Raw genomic sequence first — 20,622 nt, 5'->3', positions numbered from 1 at the left:
AAGTCATAATTAATCGTTTATTGCCGTTTATTCTTAATTATAAATATAAAGAGATTAATATGGTGCAAAAGAAAGAAGTACTCCCATAATTTCATATTATTGAATTGTAGAGATATTTTTCATTTTTCAAATCATCTTAATTGTTCAGTTTTCAAGATTATTTTTAAAGTGTTTTTCTAAAAATACCCTTCATTAGTACGTATTAGAATTAGTGATTAATTATCATTAAGTTATTTGAATCATAAATTTGACAATAATTAATAAGGGTAAAAATAAAAAAATTCTATTTAATTTATCTTAATCTATTTTTTTAAAATAGTGTAAAATATCTCGAAAATTCAATTAATATGAAATAGAAGAGTATCACACAGAGAGGAGCAACATTGAAGTAGATTATGTATCACTTTATTATTTGATGATTATGTACACTTATGTTAGTGTTGTGATACAACATTGAAGTAGATCATATGAATATGATATCAAGACATCTCAATGAACTTTTAATGAAAATTTTACGACGCAGATATAAGTGATTATATTCAATTCTTAAATAAAATATGACTTATGATAAGCATATTTAACGTGAAACAGTTCCTTAGAAGTGAATGCGATATTAAGTAATGTATGATTGACAAAACACCACAATTCACTTCTATGAGAGGTTTGAAGAAAATAAGAAAAATATTATGATATATTATGGATTGTCAAATGGTACAAGTAAAAGATAAAAATACTTTTTTTATCATGATCATATTTATATAATATTTCCTCCTTGAAGTAGATACACAAATTTGTACTCTTAATGGGGTTCACTATAGGGCCATTGTTATACTAATATGATTTGTGTTGTCCAATATCTTTATGTATGCTCGTTCATTGTTTATTAGTATTGCTCATGCAATGCATATTAGGAAAACCATAAGGGAGGATATGTAATGACATCATGTTGATAATCTTATGCAATGAACATGTTTATGTACTTACGATTTCATGTATTATTGTTTATTGTGATTGTGCATGATTAATGATTGAATCAGGTACCACGTCGGTCAAGGAATACTAACTATTGGATTGGCTACTACGCCTAATATAAATACTAAACTCTGAGATACACAAATAGTCTGCGTGTGGTTTCTTGAGATAATCGAGCAAGTGCATTTTGGTTCCCTGAATGAACTGATTTACTTGTTATAGTGTGATGTATGTATGTTTGATCCTTAAGTAGTTTGAGTTACTTGAAAAGCGAGTTAAACTCAGTTATGACGTATGTGATCATGTGATGCATGTTTCAAGTAAAGAATAAGTTAGAATAAAGATGGAGAGTCATAACTATATTATACTTGTAATTGTCATGGTATGTTTATTGGTTACTGATATAATTGACAGTAGGATGAGGAAGGAGTTAAAATCAAGGTGCATTAGTTTATGGAAATTATACATGGGAGGGTAAAAGCATGTGGATAGAGAAATGGAGTGTGTGATATTCATATTGCATGTTCGGCGTCTGAATATCTACTCTATATTATGTTGTAGGTTTGGATCGACTGATTATGTCTACTGGTACATGTTGTTTGCACTGATACTACTCTTTCAATGTCACTTGATATAGTCTGGTTTCAAGATTTAGAGATGTTTCACAGGTGAAGGAAATGGTGATTTCTGACAGTATATACTCATAGACAGTTGTTAAAATGATAATATATATAATTTTGCACCCTAACAATCAAAAGTTATTTTAGGTGCAGTGATCGAAGTCGACTCTTTGAACCGCCAGCGCGTGAGATTGAATCACCCCTAAGGTAAGTTTTATTTTACTTTTTCTCTTTAAAAAGAAAGTTTTGTCTCATTCCTTTCTTAGTTGAATTTAAAAACAAATATAAAGTCCCACTACATTCTAAACAAAATCTAAGACTTCTAGAAATCAACGCTTACAAGTATTCTTCACTGTATAATTAAAGTCATACTCTCATTATCTCATATAAAGGTAAGTTCTTCTTTATTGGTGTAATTTTTGTTTGATGAGATTTAATGCTGATTCTTGTGATTTGAAATGGATAGATTTTTTACAAAACATAATTCTTCTCAATCAAGTTCTAGTTTTAGAGACAATTCTTCACGTTTTATAGATGAATTTGATTTTCAATAATTTAAACCGGATCCTGGAGAAAGGATTCTTGATAAAAAGTTTATTGTTCTTTTTTTACTTATAATGTTCAATATTACTTAAAGTGAAACAAAATAATAAAATTCACTATTAGAATTTATTAGGGCCCGAAAATTTTCGGAGGTTTAAGCAAGGTGCTTTGCTAACCTTACTCTTAAGTCACTCCTAGCCTTACCCCCGATCCACTCTTAGTTGTGCTGCCCCTATCTTCAAATCCTGGGTATGCCTCTGTATCTATGTGTTAGAGTAAGTGTTCGTGCAATTAAGTAGGGGGGACCGTGACAACCTTTCTCTCCGTCAAATTCAAAAGTTAGCTAGCATTAGGCCATATATTTTTAAATATTCTTGGCAAATATTATTTGAGTGAAAATTAGGGTGAAATTTCACAACGTATTTTGGCCATAGTATTTGGGAAATATATTTCACCTTTTTAGAAAAATATGATTTATACCCAAGAGTTTTAAAAATTATTAAAACTAACTATAAGCTTATATTACAAGTCAATTGGATGTTCGTTGCAACAATAACAAATAGTGTCCATGACACTAGAGTAATGTGGTAGTTTGGAGTGAATACGACAAGCATCATTCCATACATCGTGAAGTATATAAAACACATGACTTTGTTACCTTGAGCCAATTTTTCATCATTTTCATCAACAACCATATCATTTAATATTCACTGAATATTTCATCACTACTTTGGTGTTCATGTAAAATATTATGGAATACAACGCAAACAACTACTATAGAGGATGTTTTTGTAAAAGATAAAAGTTTGGGGTAAAATTTTAATTTTCAAAGATCCCAAATAACGAGATTTGGCGAAAAACTGAGACATTTGCCAAATTTTTTTTTCAAATAATGACAAATTGTATTGACAAACATTATTTGTGAAATTTTTTCTCAAATATTTATTTGAGTAATCTATGGCCAAACGGACCCTTAGATACGTTCATCCCTGATTAAGTTTTTAGATATCCCTTATAAAAAAAAAAACTTCACATCTTCAAGAATAGACACTATTTTCTAAATATTATTTTTTTTTTGAATAAGTTGAAAATAATTTTTAACCGACTATATTTAATAAAATAAAATGAGTTAGGAAATACATTTTTTCTTGATTTATTTTTTTAGGAAATTTAAGTTGCATGAATATTTGTTTATTACACCTAAAAAGACAAAACTCTCTACTATCTTCCAATTACTGAATCATCCAAATTCAGTTTCAGAAGAGGACATTCTAAAACTGAAAATATGGAATTATATTATCTTTTTCCAATTCAATGAAGCCAAAAAATTTTAAACCAATAAATCAATCCACCGCTTGAATAAAATGCGATAACACAAATAAGTTTAGAAAAAAAATTGTCCAACACAAAATAAATGCTCAAAAATTAAAATGGTGAAAATTAATTCTTCTAATTTTTCATTAATCAAAATCGCAAATTTAAGCAAATATTTAAAAAAAGTCACAAGAAAATAAATACTTAAACCAGAATTTGCAAAATCAAATTAATGAAAGAGCTTAATTTAAAACTTGTAACTTGACATTTGAAATTTCAAGTTTACATTACTTTAAAATATTTAAAATACAAATGTAAACTTCTCAAATTTGAAATTTAAAACTTTAAAGTTGAAACTTGAAATTTGAAACATGAAGCTTTAAATTTTGAAAATTGAAAATTGAAAATTGAAACTTGAAATTTGAAAATTTAATTTGTAATTTGAAAGTTAGAAGTTAAATTTAAAATTTATTAGCTAAAAACATATAATTTTAATACAAATAAATAAGTATTTAAAAACAAAAAAAATCCCCCATTCCGTCCCGTCCCGTCCCGTCCCCCCCCCCCCCAAAAAAAAATCCCATCTCATCCCGTATATATAGTAGGATGAAATGAGACCTATTTCTGTCCCCCCCAATCTCGGTCCCGGTCCAAATCCCCCTTCCCCGTCCCCCGTCCCGTCCCGTCCCCCCCCCCCCCCCCCCCGTCCCTTCCCCGTCCCCTTGCCAGCCCTAGTTTGAACTTGAAAATGCAGACATTTTTTTCTCGAGAACAACTCAGGCCACTAATAAGGTCTTAACAGATGACAATAGAAAATTTCAGCCAAAACCTAATGAGATTACGTATCATCAAAAATCTATGGACTATAGCACAATAAAATAGTAAATTTGGTCATTCCGGCACTAGGCCGTGTTTGGACATGAAATGGAGATGTTTGTCCCTCGAGACCAACTCATGCCACTAGTAATGTTTAAACGGATGTTCACAAGAAAATTAATCTAAAAGCCCATCGAGATCACTTATCACCTGAAACTCATAGACTATAACACACGTAAAATGATAAATTTGGTCATTCCCGCTCTAGGCCTCGTTTAAACTTAAAAAAGAAAACGTTTGCCCCTCGAGACCAAGTCACACCATTAATAAGGTCTTAACGTATACCCATAAAAAATTTGATAAAAAACCTATCAAGATCACATATCACCAAAAATTTATGGATTATAGGACACACAAAATGATAAATTTGATGGTTCCCGCTCTGGCCTCATTTGAACTTGAAAATGCAAATTTTTGCCCCTAAGGACTCACGGCGTTGATAAGATTTTTGTTAGGTTTTACTTGCCCTAAATTTCTTACCATAAATAGGTTTTCCTTTTAAAAAATGGTTTTGGATTAACTAGTTTTTTTTTCTAGTACGAAAAGGTTTAGAACTCTATAAATAGAGACATATTCCTTCTAAGTTAATCAGTATTCACAATGTAGTCTTAAAGGTTTTGAGAGTTTTGGTTAGGGGGAGAATTTATGGGTCACAAGCTTGATACGTTATCACTTGTGTCAACCTCCCATGTATTCTGAGTGAATTTGGTTGAGATTGTTTCCCTTTGTATTTGTACTCTCATATTTATAGTGGAGTGCTCATCTCTTTTGTGGACGTAGTTCGATTGACCGAACCACGTTAAATCTGTGTCTTTTGATATATTTTTCGTCATCTTCTTACTCGTGATCTTTCGAGGTTTGCATTGCTAGCTTCCTGCATATTTACGGTCCTAACAAGTGGTATCAGAGCCAGATTCAATGATGGAGTCAGGTTTAATGGTTCAATAATCGATGATTGAACTACATTAGAAGGAGATGTTTATTTTGGCGGGTGTAGTTCTAGCCGCAACCTTTTTGACAGTAATGAAGATTTTGTTAGAGAAATTGTTTCAGAGAGGTTCTCTGTTACATAAATTTTGCAAAGGAGATTATGGAGAGGAGAAGCAAGTTGTTGAAGATTAAGTAAAGAAGGTGGACAAATTTATTTTGTCAGAAATTCAGGCCAAGGGGGAGATTTGTTAGGTTTTGTTTGCCCTAAATTTCTTACCATAAATAGGTTTTCCTTTTAGGAAAGGTTTTGGATTGACTAATCATTTTTCTAGTACAAAAATGTTTAGGACTCTATAAATAGAGACATGTTCCTTCTAAGTTAATCAGCATTCACAATGTAGTCTTAAGGGCTTTGAGAGTTTTGGTTAGGGGGGGAATTTATGGGTCACAAGCTTGATACGTTATCACTTATGTGAACCTCCCATGTATTCTGAGTGAATTTGGTTAAGGTTGTTTCCCTCTGTATTTGTACTCTCATATTTATAGTGGATTGCTCATCTCCTTTGTGGACGTAGGTCGATTGACCGAACTACGTTAAATCTTTGTGTCTTTTGGTATATTTCTCGTCATTTTCTTACTCGTGATCTTTCGAGGTTTGCATTGCTAACTTCCGTGTTACACCTGCTTATTTACAGTCCTAACAGTTTTAACAAACGCCCACAAAAATTTCAGCCAAAACCTTTCGTGATCACATATCACCAAGAATCCATGAACTATAACAAATATAAAATAATAAATTTGATCATTCCTGCTCTTGGCCTCGTTTGAACTTGAAAATATAAATGTTTGCTCTTCAGGACAAACTCATGTCATTTATAAGGTCTTAACGAAATTCCACAAAATATTTTGGTGATAAACACATCGGGATCATATATCATAAAAAATTCATGGACTAGCAAACGTAAAATAGTAAATTTCGCCATTCCTGCTCTTGGTCTCATTTGAATTTGAAAATGCAGATATTTGCCCATCGGGCACATCTTTCGCAATTAATAAGGTCTTAACAGACACCGACCAAAGCTTTTGGTCAAAAATCTATGGGATCACATATCACCAAAAATCTATGGATTATGTACGTAAAATGGTAAATTTGGTCATTTCCACTCTAGGCCTCATTTTAACTTGAAAATGTGGATGTTTTCCCTCAAGACCAACTCAAGCCATTAATAAGATCTTAACAGACGCCCACAAAAAAATTCAGCCAAAAATCCATCGGAATCATGTATCACCAAAAATTCATAGATTATAGCACACATAAAACGGTAAATTTAGTCATTCCCACTATCAGTCTGATTTGAACTTGAAAATGCGGATGTTTGCCCCTAGGACCAACTCACACCATTAATAAGGTGTTAACAAGCTTCTAGAAAAGATTTTGCCAAAAATCCTTCGGGATCACATCTCACCCAAAATCCATGGATTATGGCAAACGTAAAACAATATATTTGTCATTCATACTCCGAGTCTCATTTGAACTTAAAAATGCGAAAGTTTTTCCTTTGGAACCAACTCACGCCATTAATAAGACCTTAACAGAAGCGCACAAAAAAGTTTATTCAAAAACTTATCGGGATCAGGTATCACCAAAAATCCATGGATTATTGCACATGTAAAAGTATATGCTTGGTCATTCCCGCTCTGGGTTTCATTTGAACTTCAAAAATGGGAGTTTTCCCCATGGGACCAACTCTCGCCATTAATAAGGTTTTAACGGACGTTCACAAATTTCATCTGAAAACCAGTTGGGATAGCCCATGTAAAATGGTAAATCTGGTCGTTAATGCTCTGAGACTCGTTTGAATATGAAAATGCAGATGTTTTCCCATCGAGATCAACTCACGCCATTAATAAGGTCTTAACGGATGCCGACAAAAAATTTTGGTCAAAACTTGTCGGAATCACGTATCACCAAAAATTCATGGAGTATAACACATGAAAATTGATAAATTTGGCCATTCTCGTTCTGGCCTAATTTGGACTTGAAAATGCGGATGTTTTCCATTGGGACCAACTCACGCTATTAATAAGATCTTAATGTACTCCCACAAAAATTTCAGCCAAAAACCCATCAACATCACGTATCACTCAAAATCGAGGGATTTTAGCGCATGTAAAATGATAAATTTTGTCATTCCCGCTTTGTGCCTTGTTTGAATTTGAAAATTCGAACGTTCGCCCTTCAAGATAGAGAGATCAACTCACGCCATTAGTAAGGTTTTAATGGACTCCCAAAAAAAAATTTGGTCAAAAACCCATCGAGATCATGTATCATCAAAAATTAATGGACTATATTAGACGTAAAACGATAAATTTGGTCATTCCTGCTCCGTATCTCGTTTGAACTTGAAAATGCGAACGTTTTTATTTTGCGACCAACTCACACCATTAATAAGGTCTTAGCAGACGTCCACAAAAATATCAAACACCATATGGATACAAAAAGATCAAACTTATTATTCAAACAAAAAATAGATAGGACCCAATTTTCTAGAATATCTGTAGTCAAATTTTCTTTTCTCAGTTCAGTACAAATTTACCCATTCTTAACTTTGGTTCATTTTCTTGTACAAAATTTAATCAAATAAAATAAACGTCACTTAAGAACTTGCATTTGTTCATAATTAAAAGCGTCAGATGTAATGTCTAATGTTGTTACATCATAGACCAATAAATTCCAAAGGAATTTTCTTTTTAAAAGAAGAATAGGAGCAAATGATAAAATTGATCATGATAATGAAGCGAATTCTTTAAAAAATCACCATGAAGTAATACTTTATAAATTCTTGAAAATGGTTTATTTATATGAAAATGATGAAAGAGATCTCAATAATTATGTCGTATTGGCAAATGTAAAATGACCTCTTCAGTATCTTCGATTTAATATAATACTCAATATTATAAATGAAAACAAAGATCTTAAATTTAATAGTTTCGTATAACGTGGACACAAAAGTGATTGTCCAATAAAAAATATAATTCAAATATATTTTCTTCCACTTAAAAAGGTGTCGTTTTAAACCTATAATTCAAAGATATAGAGATATAATAAATGTAGGGTACAAATGATTATTGTGCAGAAAGTAAAATCATAAGATATAAGTATGACTTGTGTATAGTTTTTTTTAGAAAAGTCTTGAAGATGTTCTTCTGTTGTGAATGCAATGAGATTTTTTGGTTCGCAATACATGAATAACAAGATTACATATAATTGATTGTTGTTATGTCTAGCTAGAGAGCGATACTTTTGTAAATCAATAACAACAAAAAATCAAGTGAAATAACATTAAGTGGGGTCTGAGGAGGGTAGAATGAACGCAGACTATCAATACCACATGAAAATACGATTGTTTCTAAAAGACTCTTAACTTAAGTGTATCAGAGAAAGAAGAATACAATGATGATAGCATAGTCATTAATAAAAAAAAAGTGTAAAGTCTTCAAAAAGAATTAACAAATATAAAAAATACTGTGGTAATCGAAAATACAATAAATCTCATATGACAAACTACAACGGTACTATTAGTACTACGATTACTATCCCTCTATACTTATACGGGACCTCCACTTCTTCCTATCTAGAGTCATGTTGTAGGTATAAAAAGCTACGTTATGTTCTCTCTAATCACATCTCCCCAATTTTCTTTGGCTTACCTCTACTCTTCTATGTGCCCTGTACAACCAACCTCTCGCACCTCCTGTTCACATGCCCAAACTATCTCAATCTTACTTCCCTCATCTTAACCGCCACAGAATTCACTCACACCTTCTCCTGGATAACCTCATTCAAAATCTTGTCACTCCTAATATGTCCACACATCCATCTTAACATCTGCATCTCCGCAACATGCATCTTCTGAACATGTGAGTTCTTGACTGTCCAACATACCACCCAATACAACAAGGATAACCTAACCATCACTCTATAGAACTTCCCTTAGCTTTAAATTTAGGTGATACTTTCTTATCACAAAGACTGCCGAGGTAAGTCTCTATTTCATCCAAGCAGTTGTAATGCGTACATTTTATGACATCATCATCATCAATATCCTCAATATTTTATATTACAGGCCCAAAATACTTTAAGGTTTTAAATTGTTCTGAAACAAGATTCCCCAAAATTTGTTAAATAAAACTTCAACAAATCCTTATATGCATCAAAGTGATTTCATTGAATACCCGATTATTGTGATATTACTATATATAAATAAAGATCATTTAGACCTCATAAACATGATGAATATATTGAAACATTATCAGTCATATACTACAAAAGATAACTTTTGATAAATTTGTTTATCCCAACAAATAATAATGTCAAAGATTTTATTAGTTATACAAATACATGACCTTCCATAAAGTTCCATCTTAAAATAATCTATTTGCATGTGAGAATACTTCCATATATTAAATTCTTCAAGATAATCAAGTATTGATACATATTCAAGTTTGACCAAGATATTAGCAATGTATAGAGCAAGTAGATCAATATTTAAACAATCTGTAATGATTTTCTATCATACTTAATTTTGTTTTATTTTTACTAATTTTGGGCTTGAATCTAAATTGGCTTTTCCATTTCATGAATAAATTTATATAAGCTATTTAAAAGTATTCATAAAAAAATATATATTATGTATATTATTTTCCCGTTCAGTTCAATTACTTTTTCAATTATTTTGAACAAACCCAAGCCAAACCAAATATTATCATTTAAAAAAATATATAAAATCAAACCCAAATAAAAATTTAACCAATTAGGATTGATTTTAACCCAACTGTGAGCACTCCTAACCTTCTCCATGATCTTTCCCCATAATGTCCATAATTAATGCCATGTTATAACTACCACTTGTAATGCCCCTGCAAACACTATAAATAAAGGCATAAATGCCCCTGCAAACACTATAAATAAAGGCATAAACACCCCTATTTTACATACTTTGATACACTTAGAGCCTGTTTGGCTCAGCTTAAAAGCTGGTCAAACTGACTTAAAAGCTGGTTTTTGACTTATTTAACTGTTTGGCAATACTCAAAACAGTTTATTTTAAGTTAAAAAAAACTTATTTTAAGCCAAAAGTTAAAAGCTGGGGTAGGGATGCTTTTTTATTTTTAGCTTATAAGCTGTTTTAAGTTGACCACATTTTTATCTTTTTGTGCTTAATATTTTTATACAATCTCCAAATTACCCATATAACCCTAACATTTCTTTCTTCTATTTTTCCCTTTTCACGTTTGGCATAACAACTTCAGCACTTTTATCCAAACGCATAACTGCTTATTTTAAAAATAAGTTTCAGCACTTTCAAAAGTACTTTTTTAAAGCTGCTTTTATTAAGCCCATCCAAACGGGCAATAACTTGGAAGAAATTAGAAAAAAAACTCTAATCTTGTCTCTTTATTCTATTGCTTTCATCTTTTGACATGATTTTTTTTTTCAAAATAGATATTGTCACTCATATTGTACACATAAGAGATGAGAAGTAGGAACATCTCAAATCCAAACATGATCTCATGACATGTCTCAACAAATTACAGTACAAAAGCTTTTTACTCCATCCCATGACACACCCTGTCCACTATATTATATAGTTTTTTTTTGGGTTAAAACTTCATCAGAATGAATTAAATCAACTACAATGACCTAGAGTTGATTTTTTTTCCCAATAGAGACAAAAAGCAGGAAGAGGTGAAAATACACAAGAAGTACCATCTTGTAGTACATAAAGTACGTTGCTATGATACAGAGGATGTACAAATGATGAGATGTTGATCATACATAATCTTCAGTTAGTTCCACGGAGGAGACGAAGGTTTGTACATAAAATCTTGAGATGTTGATCCGCAGTTAACGTCAAGGCCATGGAGTTGCTCCATCAGCTGAGAGCGCCTTTCTTTGAAGAAGTCAAGACGCGTTGTTAATTCTACCAAAGTGGAAGATGCAGCTGAGGGATGTCGGCCATAATCCATCGCCTGCTAAATTCACAGTCAAAGATCATCACCATATGTCACTTAACTTCTAAATATCCATATATGCACAATCACCATGAGGGGATCCTGGATCTAAACTTAATGGGTTCAATCTTAAAGTTCTTACATTAAAAACCATTATATCATTGAGACTATGGGTTCAAAATTTAGTATCTGTTGAAGTTTTATTGGTTTTTTTCATATTTATGTTCTTTTATTGGGTCATCATACAGTCGATGCATATCTAGCAATGTTGCTAAACTTACAAGTATCATGTTGCTAATCAAAGTGATAATAGAAAACCAGATAGTATAAAACTACTGGTGCAAGAAATCCAACCAAACTATGATGTAGCATTTGTACAGCGTTCATCCAAGTATGCATAATTTTTTTTTGCAGCCAATTGTGTGACCCCTTGTTCATCATCTGTTGAGAATGAGTAGTAGTAGAAGTTCTTATTTCTGTTACCTCAATGGCCCTTGAAATAGAAGGTCCACAGGGAGAATCAACAGCACCGAGTTCATCCAAGGATAAACTGGTTGACGCCTCAGTACTCTTGGAATCACTCAAGGTTGTATCCAAGAATAGCTTCCGAGCAGGCCGCCTACTACTGGCCCCAGATGTCAGTACTTGTCCTTTGATATTCCTCGTATCTGCACCCAGCAATTCCTGCATTTTGTGCAAGGAGTCTTAATATATAAGCTAATTTATACTACCTTGACGTCAGAATTTCAAGATGATATGCATCTAAATTTTTTACAATTAACTTCAATTGACAAAGGGGAAAAGATTGCCCTAATAGTTCAGCTATGACAGCACAAATTTTAACACTTGAAAACCTTTTAAATTTCCTGAAAATTCTATAGGTCACAGGATCATCTTGGAATAAAGACTCCTGAAAATGGCTTTTAGGTGACGAACTTCAACAGAAGACCCACAGAATATACCAGCTAACATTGGTTTCAGCTTCAAAGATGGTAATGTCAGCATGAGACATGCAAATAGATCTAACAAGCAATAAACTATAACATGGTGCAAAGTAAGAAGTTACTCCACCAATCACAAAAGATAACTTCTAACAGCTTATAGGTGATGTCTACACAAATAGGAAAAGAATTGACATTCACATCTTCCGGTAAGTGAATTGAAGAGGAAAGGATGCAACAATGGGAAGTGTTTACCTTTTCAAAAAAAGGATGCAACAGTGGTAAGGGTCAATACAGCCTTTGGATGATTCGAAGGATATCTTTATGTAAACAGACTGAACTTCCATGGTCATTAATTCTGTTTTGATTTTCAAGAAATGCCATGGTTACTAATTACATGTTCTTTTGCATGGGTGGACTAAGGTAATGAAGTTGTAAAATATAAGGTGCATGCCTTTAAAATTGCTCCCTTATTTCAGAAAATAGAACGAATTAAATGGAAAAGGTATAAGTACCATGAAGAGATAAAGTAGTTTCTCCAACTCAGAAAATGAAGACTTGAAAGTTGGACGATGCTAAATAAAGCAGAACTTAGGGTGTGTTCAGTACTGAAATGGTTTTTAAAAAAATATTTTCTGGGAAAATAAGTGGAGTTCTAACTTATTTTCCAGTGTTTGCTACATAAGCAAAAGATGTAATCTTACAAACATTTGTATTTAACCTATACAAATACTATAGGAGATGGGGCTAGAATAGGGGTGTGGGGTGGTGGGGAAGACACAATCGGTGTGGAATGTCACTTGTCGAACTTGTTTTCCCTAATTCCACTATGAAAGTCATTTTTCACATTTTTAAGGAACTTGTTTTCCTAAAATATAACTAGTTCTTGTATCAACTATATTTTGTAAATTGTAACAAGCTTGGAACATATGATTATATGCACCAACTTCAGGGGAGAGTGTTATAATCTAGACATCCTACACTAATCTATCTAGGATCTTGTAAATATAGAATAGCTTGTAATTATGTATATGATGCTCTTTCCATCCTTAGAATATGTAAACTTAGCTATTTGAACCCCAATGGCCTGAGGAAATAATCAAGTGGATTATTCTCAATTCTACTTCCCTTCTTACTTTCTCATATGATCACAGAATACCCTGAACCCAGATAAATGCAGCAAGTCTAACTTTTTATGAGCCGAAATTGTGTGATCGATATGCTAATAAATGATAAAAATCACCTCACTTCTTTGTCTTCTTTCATGATTACAGAAAGCCAGTGTTGTGTCAAAATCTTGTTGGAAATACTTCCTGCAAATAAAAATACACTTCGTAAGTAAAACGAAAAGTTATCAAATCAGGAGAAATGGTCAGCGCACCCCCCCCCCCCCCAAAAAAAAAAAAAAAAAAAAATCTTTCAATATGTATGTCCAAGGATGAAATGTTAATACAATATCCCATGTGGATCATTTCTTCACTTCATGTGACAAGGAAAAGTACAATGCACTGTGGTGCTGTAACATGGAGGCTGTACTCACAAGTCACAACCAGCTGGTAAATAATCAAAGCTTGAACACTGAATAGGCACAAACCCAATTATTCTTATAAAGAAAAGAGTTGATTAAATGCAAAACCAACTGGTTCGACACTTCCCCGAAAAAAAACCCTGGAAGATGATTCTAACCAGTAATAATTTTATCTCATACAACTTCTCCAAATTTCAAATAATTAGATAAATTTAACTATTAAAATTTAAACTTTGATATTAGATTATCTGTTTACAACAGTCGGATTACGATAATTACATTTGTACGTCAAAGCATAATGTTTTACCAGCTTAAAACTTGTTGATGCAGGAATAATAGTCAGAAATGAGCCTATCCATTGACCAGTATTTTGGACGGCGAGAGGCGACAAGGGCCTGCCTCGCCACACGGCGAGGCGAGCGGCGAGGAGCTCGCCTTTTTGAATCGAGGCGTCAATTAATATCAAATATTAAAAACATTTAATTGCACATATAATATTCAAAATTTCAATAGCAATTACTATTACAAATACTATAATAATTACTATAGAAGAATTATTTTCTTTTTTTAAAATAATGGACAGCAGTTACAACACAGTGAAAGCAGAAAGCATTTTACAGTAATCCAGGACAAAACAGAGAGTGAAGAAAGCAGAGGGAAAAAAGAGTAGTGAAGGCAGGGAGCAGTGAAGAGTGAAAGAGAAAGAGACGAATGGAGCAACAACTCGAGGGAAAGAGACGAAGAAGAGAGCAGCGACTAAGGAAGAGAAGAAGAGAGCAGCGACTTGAGGAAGAGAAGAAGAGGAATACACGAAAGTTGAAAGTTTGAAAATAGAAAAAAAACCCCTAATATTATTAAGTTAAAACTTTTTTTTTAAAAAAAAAATCAAAATGGCGACGCCATTTACGTCGCCATTGGGTCGCCTATTTGAGGTTGCCTCGCCTCAGTGGATAATGGCGACACAGCCTCGCCTCGCCTCGCCATTCGCCAAAGGCTCTATGGCGAGCGCCTTTCACAACACTGCCATTGACCCACAAGAAAATCACAACTTAACATAGATAAAGTCAAATTGACCTTCTTCTCCTATAAATACCAAAATATCCTTTTGTTACAGAATATGGTAACAAATCACGGAGTGATTGTAGGATATTACAGAATAATAAGAGTGATTGTAGAATATTTTCTTCTATTTGTTTTGATTGATTTCCTTTTATAGGATTCCTTGTAATTGTATAAATACCTTGTATATTCACGAATAGAAGAACAACTTCTTCCATTAGTTTACATGGTATCAGAGCCTAAGGCTCAAGTTTTTTTGAAGTTTGATTCTTTCCTCGCAGCCTAACAATGGTTTGGTTCACTCATTAGGAGCGACAAATTTATCTCACCAACATCATAAGAAGAGACAGAAGGAGATATCTGTCTGGAAAGGAAATCTCTGGTCTAGGTGGCACCTCACGACACAGCAAGTGAACCTCACGTGCCACCTGCACCTCGTTTCTATCTTCCACTCGCTGGCGTGTGGTCCAACATATGTATTTTTGTCTTACTTCTCTGGCCTGTTCTCATCAATCACGACACTTTCTGTTTTTTTTTTTGGTGTTGAATCTCTATTTGAAGGTTTTTTGTCTTCACTTCTGGTATTCTCTAATGTTGCTGCTGAGACTCAGAAATTTGGGTTTCAGAAATCTGGATTCATGAACTGATTAAACAGCCACTGTTCAGTCAAATTTAAACATTCTGGTTATAGATCATTTGTTGCTTTTATTGCTTATATCAGCTCTTTGACATAGTTGAACACTATATGGTTTACTGCCTCATAATTTTAGTTTGCTGATTCTAGAAGACATTCTGTATTTCTTCGATCTGGTAGACTTATTTCAGAGGAACTGCTGGGTCAGACTTGTTGAACTCCTTTTGTTTTCTGTCAAGAATTACACCAGATATATTTAACAGAAAAATGACTAAGAAGACAATTCTTGTTTCAGCTGATGAGTATGCAAAATTCTCTCAATTTCAAAAAACACTTCAAAAATCACTTAAGGAACCCATTTCAGTTACTACATTTGCAGAGTCAAGAAAGACATGTCTCTTCTCCTCATTGAATAAATGGGTGATTGCTTCAAGCGCCACAAATCACATGATATGTAATTCTGATATGTTCTCTAGCTTTAGATCACATAAAACACTTTCTTCTGTGACGGTAGCTACGGTTCAACTTGTAACATTGTTGGATCAGGAACTGTTAAACCAACTTCAACTATTACCTTGTCATCTATCTCAAGTCTACCAAAGTTGGCCTTTAATTTGATCTTTACCAGAGACCTCAATTGTCATATCTCATTCTTTCTGGATCATTGTTTGTTTCGTGATCTTACGACAAATAAGGTATTTGGTAAGGGACATATATCTGATGATCTCTATATTCTGATGAATGGGATCCTCGATTTGGTGCCTACTCCAGTATTGTGTTTCCATTCAAAACACATTGTCAGTTGGGACATCCTTCTTTACGTATGTCAAAGAAGTTTTGTCCCCAATTTCAAAATGTTTCTTCCGTAAATTATGAGTCATGTCAATTTGCAAAACACCATCGCATCTCGGTAGATCCAAGGGTTAATACGCGGGTTGGATTCTAATGTTTTTCTTTTATAAAGGTAAAGTTGTATTCCTCAGCAATGAGGGAGGGTATGCTGGCAACCATCAAAGGGATTTACATCAACTCATCAAGAGACCCAAAAAAGACCAACTCAAGAAATTGCTACTAAACTTATAAAGAAGGGAAAAAATTTAAAATCTTTCCAGCATCCTCTATACCCTCCTCTTTACACCAAACAACGCCATTTGATCCTTTGCACTGATTCTGCGGTATTTCCATACACCTCTTGTTTCTTTCTCTCCAAATAGTCCACCATATACAAGAGGGTATCATGTTCCGCCATTTCTTCTGGCTCTGAGTATTTGGGGACCATGTCCTGTTGTTTGTTTCCAAATCTGGGCATACGTATTTTTTACTTTTGCGGATGATTTCTCTTGAATGACTTGAATTTATTTTATGAAGAGTCGTTCTGAAGAGTTAACTCACTTCCATGCCTTCCATGCTGAAGGCAAAACTCAATTCAATGCTTCAGTACATATTCTAAGCAGTGTTAATGCCAAAGAATACATGTCAGAATTGTTTCAAGTCATTCATGAGACAAACACAATATTCTCCATCAGCCTTCATGTGTTGATACACCTCTCTAAATAGAGTTGTTGAGAGGAAAATTATGCAATTACTTGAGACAGCTTGAGCACTTTTGTTCCAAATGAAGGTTTTTAAACAGTTTTGGGCAGATGGGGTCTCTACAACTTGTTTTTTGATTAATGGGATGACATCTAGTGTGCTTGTTTGTAACATGTCTTATAGTGTTCTTTTCCCAAACAAGTCTCTATTTCCGGTAGAACCTAAGGTATTTGGAAGTACATGCTATACTCGAGATATATTCAAGATGTTCAACCATTTGTTACCAAGTTGAGTCCCAAGGCATTGAAATGTGTTTTCCTTGCCAATTCTCGACTTCGGAAGGGATTCCGGTGTTACTCAACAGAACTTGGCAAATATTTGGTGTCAACCAATGTGGTATTTTCCGAGACTATCCCATTTCTTTATGCACCTCCCGTTTCTACTAGCCAGGAGGAGGAAGATGATTGGTTAGTCTATCAAGTTCCACACTTCGAAAGAACAATTAAATGATGTTCCTCTATTACCCAATTCTTCTATTGAGCACCAATCGACTATTTTTTTTTAGCAAGAAATCTTTTTTTTCAGATCTAATTTGTTTGTGCTAGCAAGACCTCCATTTGTTCAAGTTTACTTGAGGAGAGAGCAATGAAACATGTCTTGTGCCATTTTCTTCGTCATCATATCCTCCACCATCCGATCCTTCGAAAAACGTTGACCTCCCTATTGCTCTTTGCAAAGGTACACGTACTTGTAAATCCACATATTCCATTGCTAGTTTTGTTTCCTATGACCACTTATCCTCTGTATCTAGATCTTTGATTGTTTCTCTAGACTCTTTCTCTGTACCTAAAACAGTCAAGGAGGCTTTGCATCATCCTAGATGGTCTGGGGCGATGCTCGAGGAAATACATGCCTTAAGAGGAAGATCACACGTGGGATTTGGCAGTGTTATGAAAGGTGAATAACACAAAAAACTTTAATGTCCATTGGGGCTTTAGGCGGAAAGCGCATATGAAGTGCGTGCTTTATTGACAAAAGGTGCAAAAGGAGAAAAAAATACAAACATATATGTTTAGTTCAAGACTAATTATTAAAACATGAATGACAAATATATAACCAAAGAAATTGAATTTTTTTTATGATAAAGTGAAACATCAATTGTTTAGTGTCATTTCTTTAGAAGAGGCTCATTGGCAAAGGAAAATGACACTGAAGCGCACATAAAGCGAGGCGAAGCGCTCAACGCGTTTCGAGCCTCACTTCAGGGCTTAAGCGCGCTTAAAGCTTGCCTTTGACTACATTTGGATTTGGTGGATTTACCTAAGGGAAAGAAATCAATAGGATGTAAGTGGTGGGTTTTCGTAGTTAAAGTATATCCGGATGGTTCTGTGGCCAGACTTGTGGCTAAATGCTATGCTCAAAACTTAGGGGTGGATTATTTAGACACCTTCTCACGGTGGCCAAACTCACTTCCTTCCGGTTATTCATTTTCCTAGCTGCTTTTGAGAATTGTCCTTTACGTTAGTTAGATATCAAGAATGCATTTCTTCATGGTTATCTTTAAGAGGAAGTGTATATGGAGCAACCACTCGATTTTGTTGCTAAGGGGGGAGAAAAGTGTGTCACTTGAGGAAGTCCTTGTATGGCTTGAAGAAAAGTCCCCAGGCTTGGTTTGAGGTAGTTTAGGAGTTTGGACTAAAATGAGCAAATGTGATCATTTGTATTCCACCGGCAATCAGTAGCAAGCACTATCCTACTTATTGTATACATTGATGACATTGTCATCACGGGAAGTGATTATGTGGTGATCTCTTCTCTCAAGTCTTTCCAGCATTCTAGGTTGCATATAATTTTTTTTTGGTGAAGGTAACAAATTCTAGGTTGCATATAATAGAAGCAAGGGAATTTTTCTATCTTGGAGAAAGTTGGTTGCCAAACCTTGCAGTACTCCAATGGTCGCCAATGTGCAAAGATGATGGTAATCCTTATGATGATCTAGAGAGATATAAAGGTTAGTTGGGGAACTGAACTATCTCATTGTGACTCGTCCGGAATTGCCATCACAGTAGGTATTGTTAGCCAATTTATGTCAATGCCTATGGTCAAACATTTGGAAGCTTTAGAACAAATTCTTTGTTACTTAGCCCTAAGACGTGGCATATTGTATGACAATCACAGGCATAATCGTGTTGAGTTTTTTGCTAATGCCGATTGGGCAGGATCCAAAATTAATAGATCTACAACAGGCTATTGTATTTTTGTTGGAGGGAACCTAGTATCATGGAAGAGTAAGAAACACAGTGTTGTATTTCGATCTAGTGCATAATCTGAATATAGAGCTATGTCAGAGTTTACGCGTGAGATTATGTGGATACATCATTAGTTATCTGAAATTGGAGTGGAGCACACTCTGGTGTGACAATCAGGCTGCTCTTTATATAGCCTCAAATCTGGTGTATCATGAATGAGATAAACACATTGAGGTTGCCTGTCATTCGTGAGAAGTTCCAGGATAATTTGATTTCCACTTGCTAAGTGAAGACGAGAGAACAATTAGCTGATTTGTTCACCAAGGTATTGAATGGAACTCGAGTTAGTAATCTTAGTGATAAGCTAGGCATGATCAATATCTATGTTTCACCTTGAGGGGGAGTGTTACAGAATATGGTAACAATACCACATAGAGATTGTAGGATATTACAGAATAATAAGAGTGATTGTAGAATATTTTCTTTTATTTATAGGATTCCTTGTAATTGTATGAATACCTTGTATATTCATGAATAGAAGAACACCTTCTTCCATTAGTTTACACCTTTCTTCTTTTGTACCACAACAAAAAAGGTACTAGTGATTTTCTGTTTAGAACAATAATATACGGACAATCATTTTGCACTAATTTTGTTTTATCTATCTAGATAGCAAAGAACATCATTTACATGTTCAATCAAATGGAAATGGAAATCGTATCAAGCACTCCTCATAAAAAGCAACTACATCTGTAAACGACTGCATGCAACTAAGAAGTGCTTGACATTAAAACAATTGCACCTGAAGAAGTACAAATCCAAAACTCACAATTGAGAATTATGGTTTGGCCCATTTTGAAACCGCTCACAAGCATCAGATAGCGAGCCATAGTGATGCTGACGTTGCTGATTAAGTTGATGATGCAACTCAGCAACTTTCTGCTTTAATCTAGCCACATCTGCTTCTGCCAGGGCTATCTCTTCGAGCTCGGCCCTAGTCTTTAAGAAAGTAATACCTTTCAGAAGCATATTAAATTAACCGAAAGTGGAAGAATATAAACCTATTGAATCATCAATACAAACCTTGGAATCCATATCGCGAGTGCCCGAAAGTTGTCCAGAAGACATACTCAAACCAACTTCCAGTGCAGCTCTTAGATCCCTCTCAGCTTGTAGCTGTTCTTGAAGTCTTGCAACCTTCAAAACCACATATTACTTCTTAGACCATAGAAAATATATGGCATCTTGTGGAGCAAAACATTTCATCAACTAAAAGTGCACACCACATCTTAAAATCACTGAACACATAGAAAGACAATTCTAAATTTATCAAAGAGAGACCTTGCTATATTTTATATAGTGACCAAAATATAAGAAAACTTGCAACAAGTGGGAAGGTCTGATATTG

At 34.1% G+C, this 20,622-nt stretch overlaps 1 protein-coding gene across 10 annotated transcripts in view; it reads right to left on the bottom strand.

Moving 5' to 3' along the window:
• Window positions 1-10,685: 10,685 nt before the first annotated feature.
• Window positions 10,686-20,622, bottom strand: part of LOC101260991 (rho GTPase-activating protein 7) — a 43,362-nt gene continuing 33,425 nt past the window's right edge. For 4 of the 10 annotated variants that reach the window (XM_026028096.2, XM_010314937.4, XM_069291097.1 and 1 more), the window contains 5 exons: window positions 20,298-20,411; window positions 20,044-20,213; window positions 13,455-13,524; window positions 11,754-11,954; window positions 10,686-11,291 (listed from right to left, as the gene is read on the bottom strand). In XM_026028096.2, coding sequence (XP_025883881.2) covers window positions 11,106-11,291; window positions 11,754-11,954; window positions 13,455-13,524; window positions 20,044-20,213; window positions 20,298-20,411 — 741 coding nt within the window. In that variant the 3' untranslated portion in view covers window positions 10,686-11,105. The remainder of the gene's footprint in view (window positions 11,292-11,753; window positions 11,955-13,454; window positions 13,525-20,043; window positions 20,214-20,297; window positions 20,412-20,622) is intronic. The other 6 variants (XM_026028097.2, XM_004250845.5, XM_069291098.1 and 3 more) reach the window with 3 other exon arrangements.

This window comes from Solanum lycopersicum, chromosome 11 (assembly GCF_036512215.1).
Source record: "Solanum lycopersicum chromosome 11, SLM_r2.1".
Classification (NCBI taxonomy): domain Eukaryota; kingdom Viridiplantae; phylum Streptophyta; class Magnoliopsida; order Solanales; family Solanaceae; genus Solanum; species Solanum lycopersicum.
The sequence above is the reverse complement of the archived record's forward strand: the minus strand, read 5'-3'. Positions and strand labels throughout refer to the sequence as shown.